Consider the following 23,770-nt stretch of genomic DNA (forward strand, 5'->3'; position numbering starts at 1 on the left):
AGTCCTGGCTGAGCGGTGTACACAGAGTGGCAGTAAACAATGGTATATAGTCTGGCTGAGCGGTGTACACAGAGTGGCAGTACACACAATGCTATATAGTCTGGCTGAGCGGTGTACACAGAGTGGCAGTACACACAATGCTATATAGTCTGGCTGAGCGGTGTACACAGAGTGGCAGTACACACAATGCTATATAGTCTGGCTGAGCGGTGTACACAGAGTGGCAGTACACACAATGCTATATAGTCTGGCTGAGCGGTGTACACAGAGTGGCAGTACACACAATGATATATAGTCTGGCTGAGCCGTGTACACAGAGTGGCAGTACACACAATGCTATATAGTCAGGCTGAGCCGTGTACACAGAGTGTCAGTAAACAATGGTATATAGTCTGGCTGAGCGGTGCACACAGAGTGTCAGTAAACAATGGTATATAGTCTGGCTGAGCGGTGTACACAGAGTGGCAGTAAACACAATGCTATATATAGCGTGGCTGAGCGAGGTGCACAGTGGCAGTACACACAATGCTATATAGTCAGGCTAAGCCGTGTACACAGAGTGTCAGAAAACACAATGCTATATATAGCGTGGCTGAGCGAGGTGCACAGTGGCAGTACACACAATGCTATATAGTCAGGCTGAGCCGTGTACACAGAGTGTCAGTAAACAATGGTATATAGTCTGGCTGAGCGGTGTACACAGAGTGTCAGTAAACAATGGTATATAGTCTGGCTGAGCGGTGTACACAGAGTGGCAGTAAACACAATGCTATATATAGCGTGGCTGAGCGAGGTGCACAGTGGCAGTACACACAATGCTATATAGTTAGGCTAAGCCGTGTACACAGAGTGTCAGAAAACACAATGCTATATATAGCGTGGCTGAGCGAGGTGCACAGTGGCAGTACACACAATGCTATATAGTCAGGCTGAGCCGTGTACACAGAGTGTCAGTAAACAATGGTATATAGTCTGGCTGAGCGGTGAACACAGAGTGGCAGTAAACACAATGCTATATATAGCGTGGCTGAGCGAGGTGCACAGTGGCAGTACACACAATGCTATATAGTCAGGCTAAGCCGTGTACACAGAGTGTCAGAAAACACAATGCTATATATAGCGTGGCTGAGCGAGGTGCACAGTGGCAGTACACACAATGCTATGTAGTCTGGCTGAGCTGTGTACACAGAGTGGCAGTAAACACAATGCTATATATAGCGTGGCTGAGCGAGGTACACAGTGGCAGTACACACAATGCTATATAGTCAGGCTAAGCCGTGTACACAGAGTGTCAGAAAACACAATGCTATATATAGCGTGGCTGAGCGAGGTGCACAGTGGCAGTACACACAATGCTATATAGCCAGGCTAAGCCGTGTACACAGAGTGTCAGAAAACACAATGCTATATATAGCGTGGCTGAGTGAGGTACACAGTGGCAGTAAACAATGCTATATATATAGTGTGGCTGAGCGAGCGGTGTACTGCAGCGACACACAATGACTGGGGGGGACCCTGGCTAGCGTGGCTGGAGAGCGAACTACCCTGCCTGCCTACCCAAAGCTAAACCCACAGAGAAATGGCGGAGATATGACGTGGTTCGGGTATTTATTTACCCGAACCAGGTGACCGTTCGGCCAATCAGAGCGCGTTCGGGCCCGAACCACTTGACCTGTTCGGCCAATCACAGCGCTAGCCGAACGTTCGGGGAACGTTCGGCCATGCGCTCTTAGTTCGGCCATGTGGCCCGAACGGTTTGGCCGAGCACCGTCAGGTGTTCGGCCGAACTCGAACATCACCCGAACAGGGTGATGTTCTGCAGAACCCGAACAGTGGCGAACACTGTTCGCCCAACCCTACACCTGGCTACCTATACTGAAGGGGGGGGCTACATTTAGCTTCCTATACTGTGGGGGGGGGGGGGGAGGAGGAAGTCATCTGCTGGCTACCTAGCTACCTATACCTATAACTATACTTGAGTACAAGGCTTACAGCTGTTAGACCGAGGTTTTTGCAGAAGCAGAGATGAAAGCAAGTCCTGTCTGCATACATCCTCTGTACACATGTCAGTGAAGCAAGAATCAGTGGTGCATAGAGCGGATGAGACCACACTGTACACATGGGGGTTCTGCTACAAGTGTGAAACCAGCCATGCTTCGCTCAGCTTTAGAGCACAGAGCTGTGCTATTACTCAGCAACCCCTCCGTACACTGCTGGCTAGGGGCAGCTGCAGATACTCTGTGCAGGCACTGCGCTCCAGGTCATGGCAGATGAGTCATCTGTGTTTGTACTTATTCAGGTTTAAAATGGTCAGCTGACAGCATTAGTCAGCCTTAAGGTCAAAAGGGAACCTGTCAAGACAAATATATGAAACCTGAAATTTTGAGTTGTTCATAAAGAGAGAACAAGTGACTGCCAGACTTTCTAAGAATCTGAATACATACAAAGTGCAATGCTTGTGCAGGCTTACTTATAAAAGATCTATACAGTATTTACTACTCATTATCTACCTTAAAGAAGAGCTGTTAGGTATAAGGTCTCAGAGAAAATAAACACATATATTAGTAGCTAAAGATTGGCTGTACTTACATTACATATGCATTTCACTGTCCATGTTTGTACTTCACAGAATTTTTATATAGTATATGCAGAGATTGATGCTCCTGACAGCTCATGGCAGGTTCCATGTTTGTCTGTCTCCTATGAAGCCAAATGTGTCGTCATGTCCTGCCTGCTTCCTGATGATTCCACTCTCACAAACGCTGGTAATGAATAACACTACTGTGCAGTGAATATTAATTAGCCACGTGGCTAGGAACAATAGCGGACTTCTGCAGTGTACTCTGCCCGAGATTTATTAGTGCTGTGAGCTAGACTGTTACATGCTGTTGAAACTTGAGCCTCACTAGCAGCCAGAGAAGGCCCCAGAATGCTTTGCAGTATCTGTTATTCGGCTTGCGTCCTCCTTAGGAGCCTGGGAATACGGAGCCTTGCTGTCAGCAAACATCTAAAGTAAGAGAGATTTTTAACTGCAGTATTGCCTTTTTGGCTTCCTTCTAAACTGTTTAACACAGGAGAATAGAGGTTTAAATTAGCTTTTGCAGCCTGACAGTTACTCTTTAACCACCTCCCGACCGCCTAATGCCGATGGGTGCTGGAAGGTGGCGTAGCCAGGACCCCTTAACTTCAAATGGCATCAAGTCCTGGAGACAGGGATTAGCAGGGAATGTGTGCGCGCACTTTTCCTGTCGAGACGCAGAGTGATCCGTGATCAGCCTGCCAGCCACGATCGGAGCTTTTTTTATGTGTACAGCGAACAAGGGACAGCCCTGTCACTTACCTATCCCTCTGATGGGCTCACTATGTAATCACATACATAGGCTGATGTCTGTGTATGTGTAGTGTATTGTGTGGATCACAGTCTAGGGCCAATTTAGGGGGAAAAAGGGGGAAGGGGGATACAAAAAAAAACAACACTTTTTTATTAAAATAAAAACCTGACAGTAGCAGCAGCAACCAGAAACCTCCAAAAGACAGCTCTATTATTGAGAAGAAAAGGAGGTAAGATTTATTAGGCTGCTAAGTTGTATGGCCGTGCAATAAACTGTTAAAGCTGCAGAGTGCTGAATTGTAAAAAATTGCCTGGTCACTGGGAGGTATAAACCTGCGGTCCTCAAGAGGTTAAAGAACCCCTGCACTGAGACCTAAATTATTGAATGAAGCTCATGGAGGGATACATTACCTTCTCCTGAGTGTACTGACGCCTCGCTGATCTGGGAGAAAGGGGGGGGGGGATTGAACAATAGCCAATATTCATGTTCATATACACTAGAGCCAACATTTCCGTTAAAGAGAACCTGAGGTGGGGCAGTAAATAAAAAAAAAGTAATGCTACCTGATCTAGGGGCTGGGTGGATAAGGTAGCCGCCATCTCTGCCTCTATCTGCCACTCCATTGGCTTGCAGTCCTGTGGTTTCATTTTCGTGACACCTGATGTCAGGAAATGCTGCTCTCACAAAGCAGCATGCAGGGAGGCGGGGGAACTGCAGGGGCACAAGACAGAGCTGCCCAATGGCAGCTGTGGAAGGCCTGCAGGAACGCCCCTAGTGGGCATTTAAGCAGGGAATACCTTTCTCCTCTCTTACCCTCTGCAATAGTGACAATCGTTGAAGCTAATTTCAGGGCGGTTATAGTGCAGTGGTGATGGTGGTGGTGGTGGGGGGGTAGAGAGTGTCGTGGGGGCACACAGAGGCATGTCCTGCAGCAGGGAAAATGCCTCTGTGTCCCATCTGCCCACCCCCCGCACTGCCTTGGGAACTCTTTAAAGAGGACCTCCAGCCTAAACAAACATACTGTCATTAAGTTACATTAGTTATGCTAATTAAAATACATAGGTAATATAGTCTCTGACCCACCGTGTTTTAAAAGAACAGGCAAATGTTTGATTTCATGAGGGCAGCCATCTTTTTGGTTGAAAGGAGGTGACAGGAGTATGAGACACAGTTCCAACTGTCCTGTGTCCTGATCACCCTTACCAGCTGTGCGCGCTAGTGCGCCGCGGCGAAAAATGGGCATGGCCATAACATGATGGGGGCATGACCATAACATGGGGGTGGAGATAACTAATGTGACAGAGCTAACTAATGTAGCTGTGAGGCAGTGGGCTAGAGTTACCGTAATGCCAACAAAGACCTAAGTACCAAAAACAGCGATTATGACCATCAAATAATAAATGTAGCAACCATCAACTCCGACATATGAGTGTGCAAAAAATGTTTCCCCTGACAGTTGAAGTGCAACAACCACTACCTCCAACACTTTAAATGCAACCACCGCTACCTCCGACACTTGAAATGCAACCCCCATTACCTCCAACATTTGAAATGCAACAACCGTTACCTCCGACACCTGAAATGCAACAACCGCTACCTCCAACACTTGAAATGCAGCAAACAGGAATGCAATAAACATTACACCCCACACATTAAAATGCAGTAAACATTAAATGTAGCAAATGGTACATCTGACACATGTGAAAAACACGTTACCTCACATATGTTAAATGCAGCAAATGTTACCTCAGACTTAAAGAGAGTCTGAAGCGAGAATAGATCTCGCTTCAGACCTCATAGCTAGCAGGGGCATGCGTGCCCCTGCTAAAACGCCGCTATAGCGCGGCTTAACGGGGGTCCCTGTCCCCCCAAACCCCCTCCGAGCAGCGGGGGAGCGCTTCCTGGTTGGGGCAGGGCTAACCGCCGCAGCCCTGCCCCATGCGCGTCTGTCAGACGCGTACCTCCGCCTCTCCCCCGCCCCTCTCAGTCTTCCTTCACTGAGAGGGGCGGGGGAGAGGCGGCGATGCGCGTCTGATAGACGCGACTGGAGGCAGGGCTGCAGCCGTTAGCCCTGCCTCCAGGAAGATCAGCTCCAGCGACCTTTTTCCGACCCAGGTTTGCGGGGGGTGGGTTGGGGGTGAAGGGACCCCCGTTAAGCCGCGGGATGCCCCTGCTATATATAAGACCTGAAGCGAGATTTAGTCTCGCTTCAGTGTCTCTTTAAATGCATTAAATGGTCCCCCTCCCACTGGGTGCTGGTGGGATGGGAGGGTGATACTGGGTGGGGAGGAAGGTGACAGTGGGGAAGAGGAGGAGTGTGACAGTGGGGAGAAGGAGGGTGACAGTGGGGTGGAGAGGAGGGTGCCAGTGGGGAGGAGGAGAAGGGTGACAGTTGAGAGTAGAGCAGGGTGACAGCAGGGAGTAGAGCAAGGTGACAGCGGGGAGGAGAGCAGGGTGACAGCGGGGAGGAGAGCAGGGTGACAGCAGGGAGGAGAGCAGATTGACAGCGGGGAGGAGAGCAGGGTGACAGCGGGAGGAGGAGGCGGGGCACATGGCCATTGATGACCAGACGTCCTGCGGCCAGGACATCCGCTGGCCAACCCGGGACGTTTCCTGGGACAAATTTCAGGCCGGGACTGGGGAACCGGAAAGCGGGACATTTGGTCACCGTAGTGACAGTGTCTGGGTGGGTAGGTATGTGACAATTACTGGGGAGGAGGGTGACAGTGACTGAGTGGGTAGGTGGGTGACAGTTACTGGGTAGAAGGGTGACAGTTACTGGGGAGGAGGGTGACAGTGACTGGGTGGGTGACAGTTACTGGGGATGAGGGTGGCTGGGTTGGTGACAGTTACTGGGGAGGAGGGTGACAGTGTGACAGGAGACAAAGACAGAGCGCTCTCACACACCATACTTTTTCCCCTGCTTGTTGTCTCTTTGCCACGTCAGTTGGAGGGGAGAGCATGCCAGAGTGGGCCTGATGGGTATTTCGCATGTTAGGCAGACCGGTGTTATAATTTAAGTAGGCCTCAGTTATTTGGACTGAGTTAGTCAAAAAGGCTTGGGGTGCAGACCTGCCCTTTAAGGGGATTTTTTCTTAGAGAGAAAATCTACAGTTCTGTCAGCAGAACTAGAACATACCAAGAAGCTGTTCTATGGACAAGGCCACAGGTCTCACTGACCTCAACATGTACACCACAAGAACAGTAAACAAAGCCATGTTTATTCAACATGGAAATTCTTTGTATCTAGGGCAAAATATCTTATAGAATATTAATCGAGTAGGTGTGTGTCCTGACATCACAAGGGATCTGAACCAATCATAGATGGTTCAGATGAGGTCACATTTAACTCTTTCTGGTTCATATAAAGAGGGAGCACGGAGGGAAAAGGGGACTGTACTTTACTTTACAGCTATCCGGCTCTCTATGCTTCCTAGTTAGAATACTAGCTTCCTGTATGTATGCTGTAAATATACCGTATATTCCGGCGTATAAGACGACTGGGCGTATAAGACGACCCCCCAACTTTTCCAGTTAAAATATAGAGTTTGGGATATACTCGCCGTATAAGACTACCCCTCTTCCAACGCACACCAAATTAAAATAAAAAAATCATGTACTGGTGCTGTGTATGAACAGATACTGGTGCTGTACTGTATGTGTTACCCAGTATATAACAGTATATAGTCAATTGACTTGTTGCATTGGTCAACTCTCCTTAAATAGACTGGTCAGCTCTCCTTGTCTACCTGTTTATCAGAGCGGTATGGAAGAATAGATTGCGCTCCCTCAGCAGGGAGATCTGAGAGGCGGTAACAGGATAGGGCTCATCACCCGGCATCAATAACACCTGGCGTATAAGACGACCCCCAACTTTTCAGAAGATTTTCAAAGGTTAAAAAGTAGTCTTATACGCAGGAATATACAGTATGTGATGTACATAGGACATAGGAAAGACTATTTATACTTTGAAGAAATCAAACTGTAACGCAAGATGCTTAATAAACCCCTTTGAAAGGTGAAGAAGGCTGTCTCCGCTCTATCGCCTGTATGCTGTCGCTGTGAGTTGCAGCTCTGATGAGTTGCTGGTGCCGGATCTAAAGGTGATTTATTACAACCGGCAGCTACTCCGATTGGAGGATGGGCAGCAGTCATTGGGCGGTGCTAACGCGATTGATGGGAGGGCAGCTCAGTACTTTTGGGCGGAGTTGAGGCGGCCAGGAGGCCGCGTGATTGGTGGGTGATAGGAGGGTGATTGGAGGGAGGGCAGGACAGCGAGCTGCGGGCATGATGCGGCCAAGTGTATCTGACGGTGGCCAGAGTCCTGCGGCCGGGACCTCCCGCGGCTGAAAGCAGGACGTTTCCCGGGAAGCAAGTCAGCAGACCCCGAAAGCGGGACGCGTCCCAGCTAAAGCGGGACGTCTGGTCACCGTACATATAGAGATTGTGAACAGAAGGAGAATGGGCAGAGATTATCGGCAGAGAACTCAGGTCAGAACAGGTGGGCAGAAATATCCTGGGAGAGACAGCAAGAAAGGGAGAAAGGAACATGAGAGAGGGGTGGGCTAAGAGGGAAAGCAAGAGATACTACTGTATTCCATTACTAAAAGTGCAGTAGTGCCAATTTACAGACCCCTCTCCCCTTCAACATCACACACTCTACAATGAAGCAAAACCTGCATCCACAGTGATTGCTCATCAAACATTCTTGTTTGCCCGTGGAAGTCAGTGCAGCTTGCAACACAACAATAAACAGACAGGGGGCTTCACATTGCAGATCAGTGCTCTACACATGGCTCACATTGCAGCTGACCAGACGCTGCCTGGAGAGGCAGTGCTCCACACAGTGGTAAATAATACTCTGTTCCCCAGGGCCAGTTCTAGACTTCTTGCTGCCTGAAGCAAACATTGTGAGGACACCACCCCCCCCCATCCTGTCCCCACACATTTGAAATGTAATAATTACCCCACATTTGACACAAAGCAATCACCACACAACAATTGCCACCATGTATGATCGCTGGTGTTAGTGGGCATTATGGCATTATACATGCAAACAATACCCCAACAGTTGGCTGATGGTGTAATGGTTAAGGGCTCTGCCTCTGACACAGGAGACCAGGGTTCGAATCTCGGCTCTGCCTGTTCAGTAAGCCTGCACTAATTCAGTAGGAGACCTTTGGCAAGTCTCCCTTACACTGCTACTGCCAATAGAGCGCGCCCTAGTGGCTGCTGCTCTGGCGCTTTGAGTCCGCAAGGAGAAAAGCGCAATATAAATGTTATTTGTCTTGTCTTGTCTTGTGTATAACTCCCCCCCCCCCAACCAAAGAGCAGTCACCACACCTAGCCATCATTGGTGTTCAGTGGGCAAGAGTGCCTGCTCCTCATCATTCCTGCTCATTGTGTGTGGGGGGGATAAGAGAGAGGCTCAAAGTTACAGAAAGTCAGAAATGGGGACATTTTCAACACTTGTGCAAACTTTATGCAGATCCCTGTTTTAAAACCAAAGGATGTTTATACATACACAGCAGTTTAGTAACCATTAAACCCTGCAATATCTACCTGTGTCTGACTACTAGTCAGAGCTGGGACAAGGTCCTCCAGCACCCAAGGCTGAGACACCAAAGTGCGCCCCTCCATCCCTCCCACCCCAGCCGTCACACACTGATTGCTATTAGACTAACAGGCGCCCCAGGGCCCACAACGTCCCCAACACCTTAATATCTAGTTATCTGGCTTGCAGTCACTGCCATGTATCCCCTTTTCTTATTTCTTTCTGCTTCAAACACAATTCGAAATGACAGCTGAATGAATTCTGCGCCCCCTCCTACACTGCGCCCTGAGGCTGGAGCCTCTCCAGCCTATGCCTCGGCCCTGCTACTAGTCAGCACTGATCTATATCCCCCTGCCCACTACTTGTTTTCAAGATATTATTTTATGATACTTCCACAAATAAACAATTTCTTATAGTTACTGATGTTTATATTTATGAAGGTGCCCATACATTTGTTAATATTTCATGTCGATTCCAGGCAGATCTGATCAGACATATACAGATTACTCCTACCAGGGGCGTTGCTAGCCCCAAAGATCAGTGGCACTTGTCCCGGATCTATTCTGTGGTGCCCCAGATGTCCCCCAGGCAGAGCAGAGACACCACAGCACCCAGCATGGCACCACACAGTACCCAGCATGCCCCACAGAGGCACCTCAGGACCCAGCATGGCAACAGCATCCCGCATGCTTTATAGAGGCACCATAGCACCCAGCATGGCACCACAGAACACAGCAATTAGCGGTATGCTGGGTGCTATGGTGCCTCTATGTGGGCATATTGGGTGCTGTGATGCCATGCTAAATGCTGTGATGCCTTTATGGGGGCATGCATGGAGCTGTGGTTCTTCTGTGGGAGCATGCTGGGAGTTGTGGTACCTTAATGGGAGGCCCATTGGAGCATTGTAGGGGGTTCACTATTCGGTCAGAGAATGCTATGGGCGGACCAGCTCACTCAGCAGAAATCCAGACCAGCCAGCAGGACTTCATCTAACATTTTGCTGGGCAGGCCTACTTAGATCGCTGTTAAAGAGCCCTGGGGGGGGGGGGGGGGGAGCTTTTTCAAAGCTTAAAAGGACACATCTGACCAGGATTAAAATTTAAAAAAAATACACTTACCTGAGGTTTCCTCCAGCCCCTGGCAGCCGTCCAGTGCCCTCGCCGCAGCTCCACCGCTGGCCTGGAATCCCCTCCGGTACCAGAGGCCTGCTTGCATTCCAGCGTGCATCTCACGTAGTCGTGCTGACGTCATCCGGACTGTACTGGAGGCTGAAGCACAAGGACAAAGTGGATTGTCATTGGGCACAGGACATGCCTCTGTGTCCTATTAAGATTTGAAAATGTCGCCTCGGGTTCTCTTAAGGTTCATGTAAATTTGTCTAAACCATGACCACACCCACATTCCGGTGCATGGCCACACCCATCTTTTGGCTGGAGTGCCCAGAAGTGCCCCAGATCTATTAGGATCCTTGGAACGCCCCTGACTCCTAAGCTCTACACTGTGTCTATAATCAGACACCATAAGGTCACTAGCCTGTGTGTGAATCTAAAGCCGCATCTACACGAGTAGATGCGGCCGCAATGCTCCTTATCAATCGAGCCGCTGATGCGACTTGATTGATAAGATCCGACAGGACGGATCTCCGCACAGCTGATTCCCTGCTCGCTCCCCGCGAGGGGACAATGGCAGGGAATCGAGCGGAAGATAAGCGGCGCCGGCGGGGACGAGCGGGGAATCGAATGCGGCGCACGCGCGGCGAGCGGGGATGCGGCGGGCACGCGGAAGAGGCGATCCGGCAGCTAATCGAGCTGCCCGATCGCTGCAATGTCCCATAGTGTAGATGGGGCTTAAGGTCTTCAGACTGGCTGAATAGGGGCAGTCTACAAGTTTTTTCAACTCGTGACTGCTTTGCCTGTAACTTTGTACATGATATCATCAGAACATTGCTGCAGACTGAGACAGATGTTTTTTTATGAAGGGGAGCAGGGACAGTGTACAAATTCCAAAGTTTGTATAATACCTTGTCTGTGTGTGGGCAAGTGCCGTCATTAGAACAATGGTGCAGAGAGCAGACAGATTTTTTTTTTCACGGACCCTTAATTTTTACAGAACCATTTTCATCTCTGGAAAGTGCTGCTCTAAAATATTGCCTCAGGTGACATCATGGTAGATCTGGCAGTGCTCTTTCCCCTGTGCAGAGCTAATCTACCTTTTTATGCCTCACTGTACTCCCCATCCTGCACATGTGCTTGACTCTTTGCCCATCTCCACTACTATCATGCGCAGTGGAGTGGTGGGCAGATCTGTATTCCTGGAGGAGAGGAAAACTAATGCAGGCATGAAAAACTAACTTACTGCTCAGCCAGCTGTGCAAGAGTGAGAGGGAGAAGATCAGTCCCAGACTACCAGTCCCCTGAGTCTACGGATCTCATGCAGTTTGAACTTCACTGTCCTCCTCAGTGTGCTACCCTCTCTCTGCACAGTGAACTTCACTCCTAGATCTCCCCCTAGTGGCTCCTCCTCTCTGATAGCTCCCCTGGACAGAACGAGCAGCTCTGCGTGTGTGTATTTGTTATAGGGACTCACACCAGGCGGCTACAGCAGCACAACATGGGTGGAGGGTGCACCCCTCTAGATACGCCACTGGAAAGCATTCCCTAGCAGATGTATATACAAGCACATCATTTTTTTGGCTTGTGCACATGCGCACATTCACTTTCCTCAGCTCCCATTCTGATTGGTCATATACAGTAGGTCTAAAGTTTGCACACATTCGCAGCACGCAATTAAAAGCATGGCATCTTTGCCCTTTACGTCTATACCTCCAAAATATGCACACAAGCATTATTATTAAGCGAAACAGCTGCTGGCTGTTTGGAGCTGCCACCTCTCTCATCCACCGACCTTGGTATCCTGCAATACGAATGGGACTTCCGGTTTGCTGTATGCAGGCAACAACTGAGCAATTATACACCGCGTGTATAATTGGTGTAAAATTGCTCAGATGTTGCTTATGTCAATTGATTAATGAAACCCCTTTGATTTCCTCCGGATTGCTGTAAGCACATTTGTGGAATACAGTATACAGCACAAGCTGCTGCTTTCCACTTCCTCCTTTATTTTACTGCAGATGACAGCACACTGACTTCCCATCCAGAGGAGCACAGCAGTGCAGATGTCACATTCAGGTAATGCACCAAACCTTTTTTAGGGTGCCCACCAGTTACTCCCATCTTTAACCACTTGAGGACCACAGTCTTTCTACCCCTTAAGGACCAGAGCCTTTTTCTCCATTCAGACCACTGCAGCTTTCACGGTTTATTGCTCGGTCATACAACCTACCACCTAAATGAATTATACCTCCTTTTCTTCTCACTAATACAGCTTTCTTTTGGTGCTATTTGATTGCTGCTGCGAGTTTTAGTTTTTATTATATTCATCAAAAAAGACATGAATTTTGTCAAAAAAATGACTTTTTTAACTTTCTGTGCTGACATTTTTCAAATAAAGTAAAATTTCCTATACATTTGACCGCGAAAGTTATTCTGCTACATGTCTTTGATAAAAAAAAAACATTCAGTGTATATTTATTGGTTTGGGTAAAAGTTATAGCGTTTACAAACTATGGTGCCAAAAGTGAATTTTCCCATTTTCAAGCATCTCTGACTTTTCTGCCCACCTGTCATATTTCATGAGGTGCTAAAATTCCAGGATAGTATAAATACCCCCCAAATGACCCCATTTTGGAAAGAAGACATCCCAAAGTATTCACTGAGAGGCATGGTGAGTTCATAGAAGATTTTATTTTTTGTCACAAGTTAGCGGAAAATGACACTTTGTGACAAAAAAAAAAAAAAGTTTCCATTTCTTCTAACTTGCGACAAAAAAAAAAATGAAATCTGCCACGGACTCACTATGCTCCTCTCTGAATACCTTGAAGGGTCTACTTTCCAAAATGGGGTCATTTGTGGGGTGTGTTTACTGTCCTGGCATTTTGCTAAATTGTAAGCACCCCTGTAAAGCCTAAAGGTGCTCATTGGACTTTGGGCCCCTTAGCGCAGTTAGGCTGCAAAAAAGTGCCACACATGTGGTATTGCGTACTCAGGAGAAGTAGTATAATGTGTTTTGGGGTGTATTTTACACATACCCATGCTGGGTGGGAGAAATATCTCTGTAAATGACAATTGTTTGATTTTTTTACACACAATTGTCCATTTACAGAGATATTTCTCCCACTCAGCATGGGTATGTGTAAAAATACACCCCAAAACACATTATACTACTTCTCCTGAGTACGGTGATACCACATGTGTGGCACTTTTTTGCACCCTAACTGCGCTAAGGGGCCCAAAGTCCAATGAGTACCTTTAGGATTTCACAGGTCATTTTGAGACATTTGTTTTTAAGACTACTCCTCACAGTTTAGGGCCCCTAAAATGCCAGGGCAGTATAGGAACCCCACAAATGACCCCATTTTAGAAAGAAGACACCCCAAGGTATTCCGTTAGGAGTATGGTGAGTTCATAGAAGATTTTATTTTTTGTCACAAGTTAGCTGAAATTGATTTTAAGTGATTTTTTTCACAAAGTGTCATTTTCAGCTAACTTGTGACAAAAAATAAAATCTTCTATGAACTTACCATACTCCTAACGGAATACCTTGGGGTGTCTTCTTTCTAAAATTGGGTCATTTGTGGGGTTCCTATACTGCCCTGGCATTTTAGGGGCCCTAAACTGTGAGGAGTAGTCTTAAAAACAAATGTCTCAAAATGACCCTTGAAATCCTAAAGGTACTCATTGGACTTTGGGCCCCTTAGCACACTTACGGTGCAAAAAAGTGCCACACATGTGGTACCGCCGTACTCAGGAGAAGTAGTATAATGTGTTTTGGGGTGTATTTTTACATATACCCATGCTGGGTGGGAGAAATATCTCTGTAAATGACAATTGTTTGTTTTGTTTTACACACAATTGTCCATTTACAGAGAGATTTCTCCCACTCAGCATGGGTATGTGTAAAAATACACCCCAAAACACAATATACTACTTCTTCTGAGTACGGCGATACCACATGTGTGACACTTTTTTGCACCCTAACTGCGCTAAGGGGTCCAAAGTCCAATGAGCACCTTTAGGATTTCACAGGTCATTTTTGTTTCAAGATTACTCCTCACGGATTAGGGCCCCTAAAATGCCAGGGCAGTATAGGAACCCCACTAATGACCCCATTTTAGAAAGAAGACACCCCAAGGTATTCTGTTAGGAGTATGGTGAGTTCATAGAAGATTTTATTTTTTGTCACAAGTTAGTGAAAAATGACACTTTGTGAAAAAAAAAAACAATAAAAATTAATTTCTGCTAACTTTTGACAAAAAATAAAATCTTCTATGAACTCATCATACACCTAACAGAATACCTTGGGGTGTCTTTTTTTTTAAAATGGGGTCACTTGTGGGATTCCTATACCACCCTGGCATTTTACGGGCCCAAAACCGTGAGTAGTCTGGAAACCAAATGTCTCAAAATGACTGTTCAGGGGTATAAGCATCTGCAAATTTTGATGACAGGTTGTCTATGAGGGGGCGAATTTTGTGGAACTGGTCATAAGCAGGGTGGCCTTTTAGATGACAGGTTGTATTGGGCCTGATCTGATGGATAGGAGTGCTAGGGGGGTGATTGATGGGTGTCTCAGAGGGTGATTAGAGGGGAAAATAGATGCACCCAATGCACTGGGGAGGTGAGCGGAAGGGGGTCTGAGGGGGATCTGAGGGTTTGGCCGAGTGATCAGGAGCCCACACGGGGCAAATTAGGGCCTGATCTGATGGGTAGGTGTGCTAGGGGGTGACAGGTGGTGACAGGAGGTGATTGATGGGTGTTTCAAGGTGTGATTAGTGGGGGGGATAGATGCAAGTAATGCACTGGCGAGGTGATCAGGGCTGGGGTCTGAGGGTGTGGCCGGGTGATTGGGTGCCCTAGGGGCAGATAGGGGTCTAATCTGATGGGTAGCAGTGACAGGTGGTGATTGATGGGTAATTAGTGGGTGTTTAGAGGAGTGAACAGATGCAATGCACTTGGGAGGCGATCTGACTGCGGGTCTGCAGGCGATCGGATGTTGTGGGTGGGTGATCAGATTGCCCGCAAGGGGCAGGTTAGGGGCTGATTGATGGGTGGCAGTGACAGGGGGTGATTGATAGGTGGCAGTGACAGGGGCTGATTGATGGGTGGCAGTGACAGGGGGTGATTGATGGGTGATAGGTGATTGGCAGGTGATTGACAGGTGATCAGTGGGTTAATACAGGGAAGAACAGATGTAATTTAATGCACTGGCGAATTGATAAGGGGGGGGGGTGTCTGAGGGCAATCTGAGCGTGTGGGCGGGTGATTGGGTGCCCGCAAGGGGCAGATTAGGGTCTGATCTGATAGGTAACAGTGACAGGTGGTGATAGGGGGTGATTGAAAGGTAATTAGTGAGTGTTTAGAGAAGATAACAGATGTAAACAATACATTTGGGAGGTAATCTGACGGCGGGTTTGCAGGCGATCTAATGGTGTGGGTGGGTGATCAGATTGCCCGCAAGGGGCAGGTTAAGGGCTGATTGATGGGTGGCAGTGACAGGGGGTGATTGATGGGTGATAGGCAAGTGATTGACAGGTGATCAGTGGGTTATTACAGGGAAGAACAGATGTAATGAATGCACTGGTGAATTGATAAGGGGGGGGTCAGAGGGCAATCTGAGCATGTGGGCGGGTGATTGGGTGCCCGCAAGGGGCAGATTAGGGTCTGAACTGATAGGTAACAGTGACAGGTGGTGATAGGGGGTGATTGATAGGTAATTAGTGGGTGTTTAGAGAAGATAACAGATGTAAACAATACATTTGGGAGGTAATCTGACGGCGTGTTTGCAGGCGATATAATGGTGTGGGTGGGTGATCAGATTGCCCGCAAGGGGCAGGTTAGGGGCTGATTGATAGGTGGCAGTGACAGGGGGTGATTGATGGGTGATAGGTGATTGACAGGTGATCAGTGGGTTATTACAGGGAACAACAGATGTAATTAATGCACTGGTGAATTGATAAGGGGGGGGGGGGGGTCAGAGGGCAATCTGAGCGTGTGGGCGGGTGATTGGGTGCCCGCAAGGGGCAGATTAGGGTCTGATCTGATAGGTAACAGTGACAGGTGGTGATAGGGGGTGATTGATAGGTAATTAGTGGGTGTTTAGAGAAGATAACAGATGTAAACAATACATTTGGGAGGTAATCTGATGGCGGGTTTGCGCGCGATCTAATGGTGTGGGTGGGTGATCAGATTGCCCGCAAGGGGCAGGTTAGGGACTGATTGATGGGTGGCAGTGACAGGGGGTGATTGATGGGTGATAGGTGATTGGCAGGTGATTGACAGGTGATCAGTGGGTTATTACAGGGAAGAACAGATGTAATAAATGCACTGGTGAATTGATAAGGGGGGGTCTGAGGGCAATCTGAGCATGTGGGTGGGTGATTGGGTGCCCGCAAGGGGCAGATTAGGGTTTGATCTGATAGGTAACAGTGACAGGTGGTGATAGGGGGTGATTGATGGGTGATTGATGGGTAATTAGTGGGTGTTTAGGGTAGAGAAAAGATGTAAACACTGCACTTGGGAGGTGATCTGATGTCGGATCTGCGGGCGATCTATTGGTGTGGGTGGGTGATCAGATTGCCCGCAAGGGGCAGGTTAGGGGCTGATTGTTGGTTGGCAGTGACAGGGGGTGATTGATGGGTGATTGACAGGTGATTGACAGGTGATCAGGGGGGATAGATGCATACAGTACACAGAGGGGGGGGGGGGTCTGGGGAGAATCTGAGGGGTGGGGGGTGATCAGGAGGGAGCAGGGGGCAGGGGGGGGGGGATAAAAAAAAAATAGCGTTGACAGATAGTGACAGGGAGTTATTGATAGGTTATTAGGGGAGTGATTGGGTGCAAACAGTGGTCTGGGGGCTGGGCAAGGGGGGGGGGGGGTCTGAGGGGTGCTGTGGGTGATCAGGAGGCGGGGGGGCAGATCAGTGTGTTTGGGTGCAGACTAGGGTGGCTGCAGCCTGCCCTGGTGGTCCCTCGGACACTGGGACCACCAGGGCAGGAGGCAGCTTGTATAATACACTTTGTATACATTACAAAGTGTATTATACACTTTGTAGCGGCGATCGCGCAGCCAGTTGCCAGGGGAAGCGCGCGTCATCAATGACGCGATCGCTCCCCCGGCATGGGAAAAGGACGCAACGCCCTTGGGCGTATTGCGGTCCTTTAGGGATCCACTTTGCCGCCGCCCATCGACTGTGGGCGGTCGGCAAGTGGTTAAATCTAATAAACATTTGACCTGCCACTAAGACTATGGGCCTAATTCACTATTGGGTGCTAACCTAGTTAGCACGCCCAAAGGCTTTGGGCGTGCTAACTAGGGTGCTAAGTAGTTAGCAGCAAGAAAAGTGAATCAGCTCGTGCACAAAGGCCGGTGCGCGCGAAACGGCGCACCTGACGCGCCTATAAAGTCGCATTGGATGCGACCTTAACGTCGAGCAGTTAAGATCGCATCCGATGCGAACTTATAGGCACATTGGGTGCGCCGTTTTAATTTCGCGTGCATCGGCCTCTGCGCGTGCAAAGTTTTGCACGCGGGACTGCGCATGAGCACTAGTTAGTGCGCACAAAGTGTCTTTAGGCGTGAAGAGGGGCTTTTCACAAGCGTGCTAACAATTAGCACCGCTTTGTGAATCAAGCCCTATGTTTCAGATTTCGTTTTTTTATACGAGTTCCCCCCCTTCCCCCGTGCTACGGCATGAAGTGTCCACTTTCTTGCTGACTGGTGCAGGCAGAGTAAGGACCATTTCTAAATAAGGGTACCTTGTTGCAGTGAATTGGCCTAGTACAAAACACACTGCATTTTTATGGAAACTAAGTTCCTGCATTTTTAACAACCTAGTTGCTTTCAACACTGTCGGGCTTTCTGCTTGTTGTGAGCATGTCTTTTAAGTGCTAATGATTGTGTAAACTGTTTGTCATGGCGTGTGTCGGTCATTTTGTGGTTTTAATGGTGCACTTTGTAGGACGTGTGCATGCACCTTATGATGTATCTCTCTCTTATTCAGAAGTTTTATAATAAATCCAGTCAGCCCATATAGCATAGTACTTGTGAAACTGATGTCTACTGATCAGATTGCCCCTCTATCTCGCCTACACACACACACTACTTCGTTTCCTAAGAGGAGGGAAGCCTCTGGATCCTCCAGAGGTTTTCTGTGTCCTCCTGGAGACCTCCGTGGCTGTCTGAGCTGAGAAGCTCCTAAAGACTGAGACTGCGCTCCTCTTTGGCTCCAGCTTGCTGTGCAGGCATGGCCGTACTTGCAAAGGCACAGTACGGCTGCACTGGTGCATAAGGAGGAGCCGGTTGTCACTGGAAATCCAACAAGCTCTTGCCGGATTTCATTAGGGGTCCTCAGATGAGTATGTAACTTGAAGTGAACCTCCAGACTAAAAATCTACTCAGCAGAACTGAAAAGGCTTGGTGTTTCTTTAACAGTTTCACAGCATCAGAACTTTGTTTTTCTTATAGAAGTCTAATTTTTAGCTGCATTTTTAGCTAAGCTCCGCCCCATCAAAGAAAACTTTTTACCCTGATGCTGTGCAAAGCATGATGGGATTTCCTATGTTGTTATTCATGTTGTCAAGCAACCGGGAGGGGTGATCAGCACACAGGACAGTTGAAACTGTGTCTCATGTTCCCTGTCACCTTCTTTCAACCAAAAAGATGGCTGCCCTCATGAAATCACAAACCTTTGCCTGTTCTTTTAAAACAGGGTGGGTAAGATATTATATTACCTATCTAGTTTAAAGAGGAACTCCAGCCTAAACAAACATACTGTCATTAAGTTATATTAGTTATGTTAATTAAAATAGATAGGTAAGATAATCTCTTACCCACACTGTTTTAAAAGAACAGGCAAATGTTTGATTTCATGATGGCAGCCATCTTTTTGGTTGAAAGGAGGTGACAGGGAGCATGAGACACAGTTCTAACTGTCCTGTGTCCTGAGCACCTCTCCCAGTTGCTAGGCAACGTGAATAACAACATAGGAAATCCCATCATGCTCTGCACAGCATCAGGGGAAAAAAGCCTGGGCTTTTTTTCTTTGATGGGTGAAGCTTAGCTAAAAATGCAGCTAAAAATGATGCTTTGGTAAGAATAACAAAGTTCTGATGCTGTGAAACTGTTAAAGAAACACCAAGCCTTTTCAGTTCTGCTGAGTAGATGTTTAGTCCGCAGGTTCACTTTAATTAACATAACTAATGTAACTTAATGACAGTATGTTTGTTTAGGCTGAAGTTCCTCTTTAAATCTCTGAATGGGTGTTTGGAATTCTGTTTCAGTTTTGGTTAGTCTTTTAGCCAAAACAAAAGGCAGCAATGAGAAATGATCACATGGTCGTGAACCAGCCATTTAGAGACTTGTGGCATTGATTTACAAAGTGCTATTAATATTACCAGTACTAACGTCAGCAGAGTACCACATGTTGTGCAATTAGCATGACCCACTGTACATGAGCTGCTACTTGTTTAATGTGCATTACCATAGCACATTCTGTTACTTATGTGCCGTTGGTTGCGCTAGTTGCGCAACATTCAGTACTCTTCTGCCATTAATACCAGTGCATTAGTACCAGTACTGCGCACGGCACGACAATATTAATGCCAATACGTGAATCAGGCCCTGATTGAGCTGATCTCATGCTTCTCTGATTTCCCCATAGGAATAAATTGATCGTCTCTTATCCAGGAATAGAACTGCTGGAATGTGAGTGACAATATTGTTAACTATAATTTTTTTTTCCTTTTAGAATTTGAAAGAACGCACTACCCTGATGTCTTCGCCAGAGAGAGGTTAGCAGCAAAAATTGACCTTCCTGAAGCTCGTATCCAGGTAAGGCGGATTTAATTTACTTCTGTAAATCAGAAAGTAAGATAGCAATGCAGTCAATTATTTAGGATACCCACTTTACATTAATTATCCTGGTTAGGTAGAGAGGGGTCAGGAGGGGCCCAGACTTTTCGTTTCTCCTCCCCCTCCACACTGGCCCCCCTCCTGTGCTCTTCTGTGTACGGCTGCAGTGACAGGGATTACCTTGTTCCCCTGTCAGGTCTCTGCAGCACTCCTGCTGCAGCCACTAGTTGTCACTTGTCCTCTCTGTATTCCTCTCTGTCTGAGGAGCGTCGCAATTCAGACCAAGAGGAAGGCAGAGAGGATGGTGACATCTAGTGGTTGCAGCAGGAGCGCCATAGAGACTTGATTGGTGTAAAAGAAAGCCTTGTCACTGCAGCTGTGCTAATCTGTAAATCTGGGTGGTAGAGCATGGGGAGCATAGGGGTAGAGCCCCAGTGGAAGCAGGACGAAGTCTGGGCCCCTCCTCCCCACTGAGCAAAGGGGCAAGGGGGGGGGGTATCTGAATGTAGGAAGGGGGCCTCCCTAAAAGTGTTGAAGGTGAGCCCCATCAGGTGTAGTAACACCTTTGACTGGGAGCATTTTGTGCATGCACAGTACCATTCTTTGCAAAATGCACCGGTGACTGGAGCACAATTGAGAAGGGACGCGGATGGGACTGTGCATGCACAGTAGCCCACGACTAGATTAGTCAGAGATAGTTGAGGGTGAAAGCAGCAAAATGGAGGGGACCTGGCAGATACTGAAGGACCTGACAAGTGGGGGCTGAAAAAAGCCCCACATAAGTGAAATGAAGGTTTTGTTTTTTAAAGTTCAAGCATGCTTTAAGTTGGTCATCCACAAGGCCTGACAGCCGTTACGCGTGCCAAGGCGTCATCAGAGGCAACAACGCCTCAGATGATGTGTTAGCACGAGAAACGGCTGTCAGGCCTTACCTAACCCCCACTGCTTTCCTCTGTATGTGATGCCAGTTTGAATCGAATAAAGGTGTGTTAAAGGCACACTGCCTCTCTGCTCCTCTCCTTCTACTGCATATACAGATAGCCATTAAAGGCATCACCAGAATCAATGTTTGTTGGTTTGATGTGTGTATAATAATTGTATAATAGAGGACTACTATGTTATAAATTGACTATTTTATTCATATTAAACCCGCATTTGCTTTAGGAGCTGACAGGATGGCACAGATGTAAAACCACATACATTATTAACAATATGGAAGTATAGAAAGATATACAAATTAGACCTAAAAAGAGGAAGGAAAGCCATTGCTCAACAGGAACCGCCACTTCCTTTATGAAGACGTGCTGCTCAAATCGTGCCCGTATAATATTTTCTTGCATAATACAGATTGCAGATTGTGTCTCCCTTAGCTGTAAGATTTCACTGTTTATCGGTTTACAGCAGCTGTCAGTATAACAGATAGATTAATTATGTATGATTTTATTATGACTCATTGGGTAGATTCACAAAGCATCGATAACGCTTACATGCACATGCAGCAAACGCAAGGGTATCCGGGCGATATGTACACTGCAAAGCAAGCGGCGTATCAATAGGGGATACAGAGGTAGCGACCGCATAGGGGCCCCCTGGACCAGAGGGGACCCACTATGTGCCCTTCTCCATCCATCTTATTAGCTTTGCATTGGTGCTATGACGGTGATGAACACCTCTATATGTACGATGAATACTAGTAATGCTTAACGTTTCCTTACTCTGATTCCACCTCTCTGACACTGCAGCTGTCCTTTGTATGTTTTGAGGTTCCATATCAACAGAGTTCTTCGGGCCGCAAACTCACACTGGGGTCCCAAGCTCCTTAGTTACGCCACTGTGCAAAGCGCACCTTGCGCATACAGCACAAACCGCGTTACATACACTGCACGGTTTGCTCAACGCCGAGCACTCACAGTACACATAACGTTTACCAGTATTTTGTGAATCTATCCAATGTACTGTGCACATGCCTTCATTCCGCATATTTGTATGTAGGTTGCATTGAGGAGTTTAACTTGGTACTGGCTACATAGGCATTAGAGATGCTAGCGAACAGCTCGCCAGTGAATCTCTATGGGCATTCTGGCCCTGTACTACTTCCGGGTCGCAATGTCCATTGCCCACGTCTGCACACGCCCATTAGTGCACATGCCCTGGCCCGTCAGTGCGTATCCCTGATTGCAACAACGTGCACCGCCGGGTCAGGGCATGCGTACTAAAGAATGCGTGCAGACATGGGCAGGCGTACTACTCGGGGACATTGCGACCTGGAAGTAGTAAAGGGCCCGCTGTTCTAATCTCTAATAGGCAGAACACTGAGGGGTGTATTTGCCAGAGTTGGTGGGTGTTGCTGTTACTTGGGGTTAAAGCGGACCTAGGGCCATATGCAATTCACTTTTCCTCCTGAGTTTTCTCCTAGGAGATAATTTTTCACCTTTGATTTAAAATAACTTTCCAGCACTTTGCGATGGAAAAAGTACCAAAATTTAGGTGAAACGTACTGCCAAAATTATTTTCAGTATTTATTTGCTTGCTGATGGTGAAAAAAGCATTTTGTTGTGAAAATATCACCTGGGGGAAAACTCAGGTGAAAAAGTGAATTGCATATGGGCCCTGAACTCTTGCACAAGAGAAATGGAAATCACAGAGAAATCCACCCAGTTTCCATCTTGCATGTGTTTATAGGGAACAGCCTTTTTAATTCTCCCTTCACAGCAAGTAAATTTATAATGTTATCGTCATCTCAGCAAGTAATGTAATTTGAGCTGTCAACTGTGTGCCAAGTCTGCTTAGTTGTGAGCTAGTATGGAAACACAGGAGGTTAACCCTTTCTATGCTGCCAGCAAACCAGGAAGTAGATACACTGTAGGGTACCTGCGCCAGTTATGTAAGTTGTAATGAAGAAATGTTATTCCTTGAGGTTGGTTTTAAACCTGGCCTGTGCTTCTGCAATGCGATGCTCCGCCCCCATCGCATCGCAGCGCACAAAACGTCATTCATATGACCCCGTGGCAGAGTGTGCCACACAATCCCCAATCGGGCAGGTTCGGTGCAGTACGATGCGGTAAGTGTGCTAGGCCCCATTTCCTTGCATTGTCATTATGTGTAAAAAGGGCCTGAAGATTATTATACCGTTGCTTGTCTTTTAGAGCAGAGAGGAAGTTCTGAGTTCAGGTGCACTTTAAGAAGGTAAGGGCGGTTTGAATAAGGAAAAGTTAGTCTTAAAGCCCTAGTTTACCCCTCCAGATGCGTCATTATTAAGGTGGCCACAAACGATGCACTAAAAAGGTTCGATATTTCCAAAATTCGATAAACATTAGTTGTACAGAAAAATCAAAGGTTTCTCTTTTTATTTGCGCAAGAAATCCCGGGGGCTATGGGCGGCTGCTCCTCCTCCCTTCCATCTTGCACAGTGCAATATCTTTACCTGCTCTCCTTGCTTCTAGTCTCCTCTTCCTCCTGGCAGCCACTTGCTCTATGCTGCCCCCCTCTGGCTCCCAATCACATGATATGCAGCATGGAGCCAGGCATGCAGCAAAGTGAGTGGCTGCTGGGAGGAAGAGGACAGCAGACCTGACAAAAGCAGGAAGAATGCCTGACAGAATGGAAGCTTGCTAAAATTGTTTACACATCAGGAGGAGAGTAAAAAAAAAAACTTCTGCAGTTCACTGAAGCTCACTCCATGAAACACAGAGTATTCAATAGCAGAAATCCTGTTTTCAGCCAATGATCAATTATGGATAATGGCTCCGCCTCTGACACAGGAGACCTGGGTTTGAATCCCGGCTCTGCCTGTTCAGTAAGCCAGCAACTATTCAGTAAGAGACCTCAGGCAAGTCTCTTTAACACTGCTACTGCCTATAGAGTGTGCCCTAGTGGCTGCAGCTCTGGTACTTTGAGTCCGCCAGGAGAAAAGCGC

The 23,770-nt window shown here is 47.5% G+C and overlaps 1 protein-coding gene across 1 annotated transcript in view; it reads left to right on the plus strand.

Moving 5' to 3' along the window:
* The window catches only part of LOC137521734 (paired box protein Pax-6-like), a 101,938-nt gene that overhangs the window by 60,585 nt on the left and 17,583 nt on the right, over positions 1-23,770 (plus strand). The window contains exon 4 of the mRNA XM_068241398.1: positions 19,751-19,833. Within this exon, the coding sequence (XP_068097499.1) occupies positions 19,751-19,833 (83 nt within the window). The remainder of the gene's footprint in view (positions 1-19,750; positions 19,834-23,770) is intronic.

The sequence above is a fragment of the Hyperolius riggenbachi genome, chromosome 6 (genome assembly GCF_040937935.1).
Source record: "Hyperolius riggenbachi isolate aHypRig1 chromosome 6, aHypRig1.pri, whole genome shotgun sequence".
NCBI lineage: Eukaryota > Metazoa > Chordata > Amphibia > Anura > Hyperoliidae > Hyperolius > Hyperolius riggenbachi.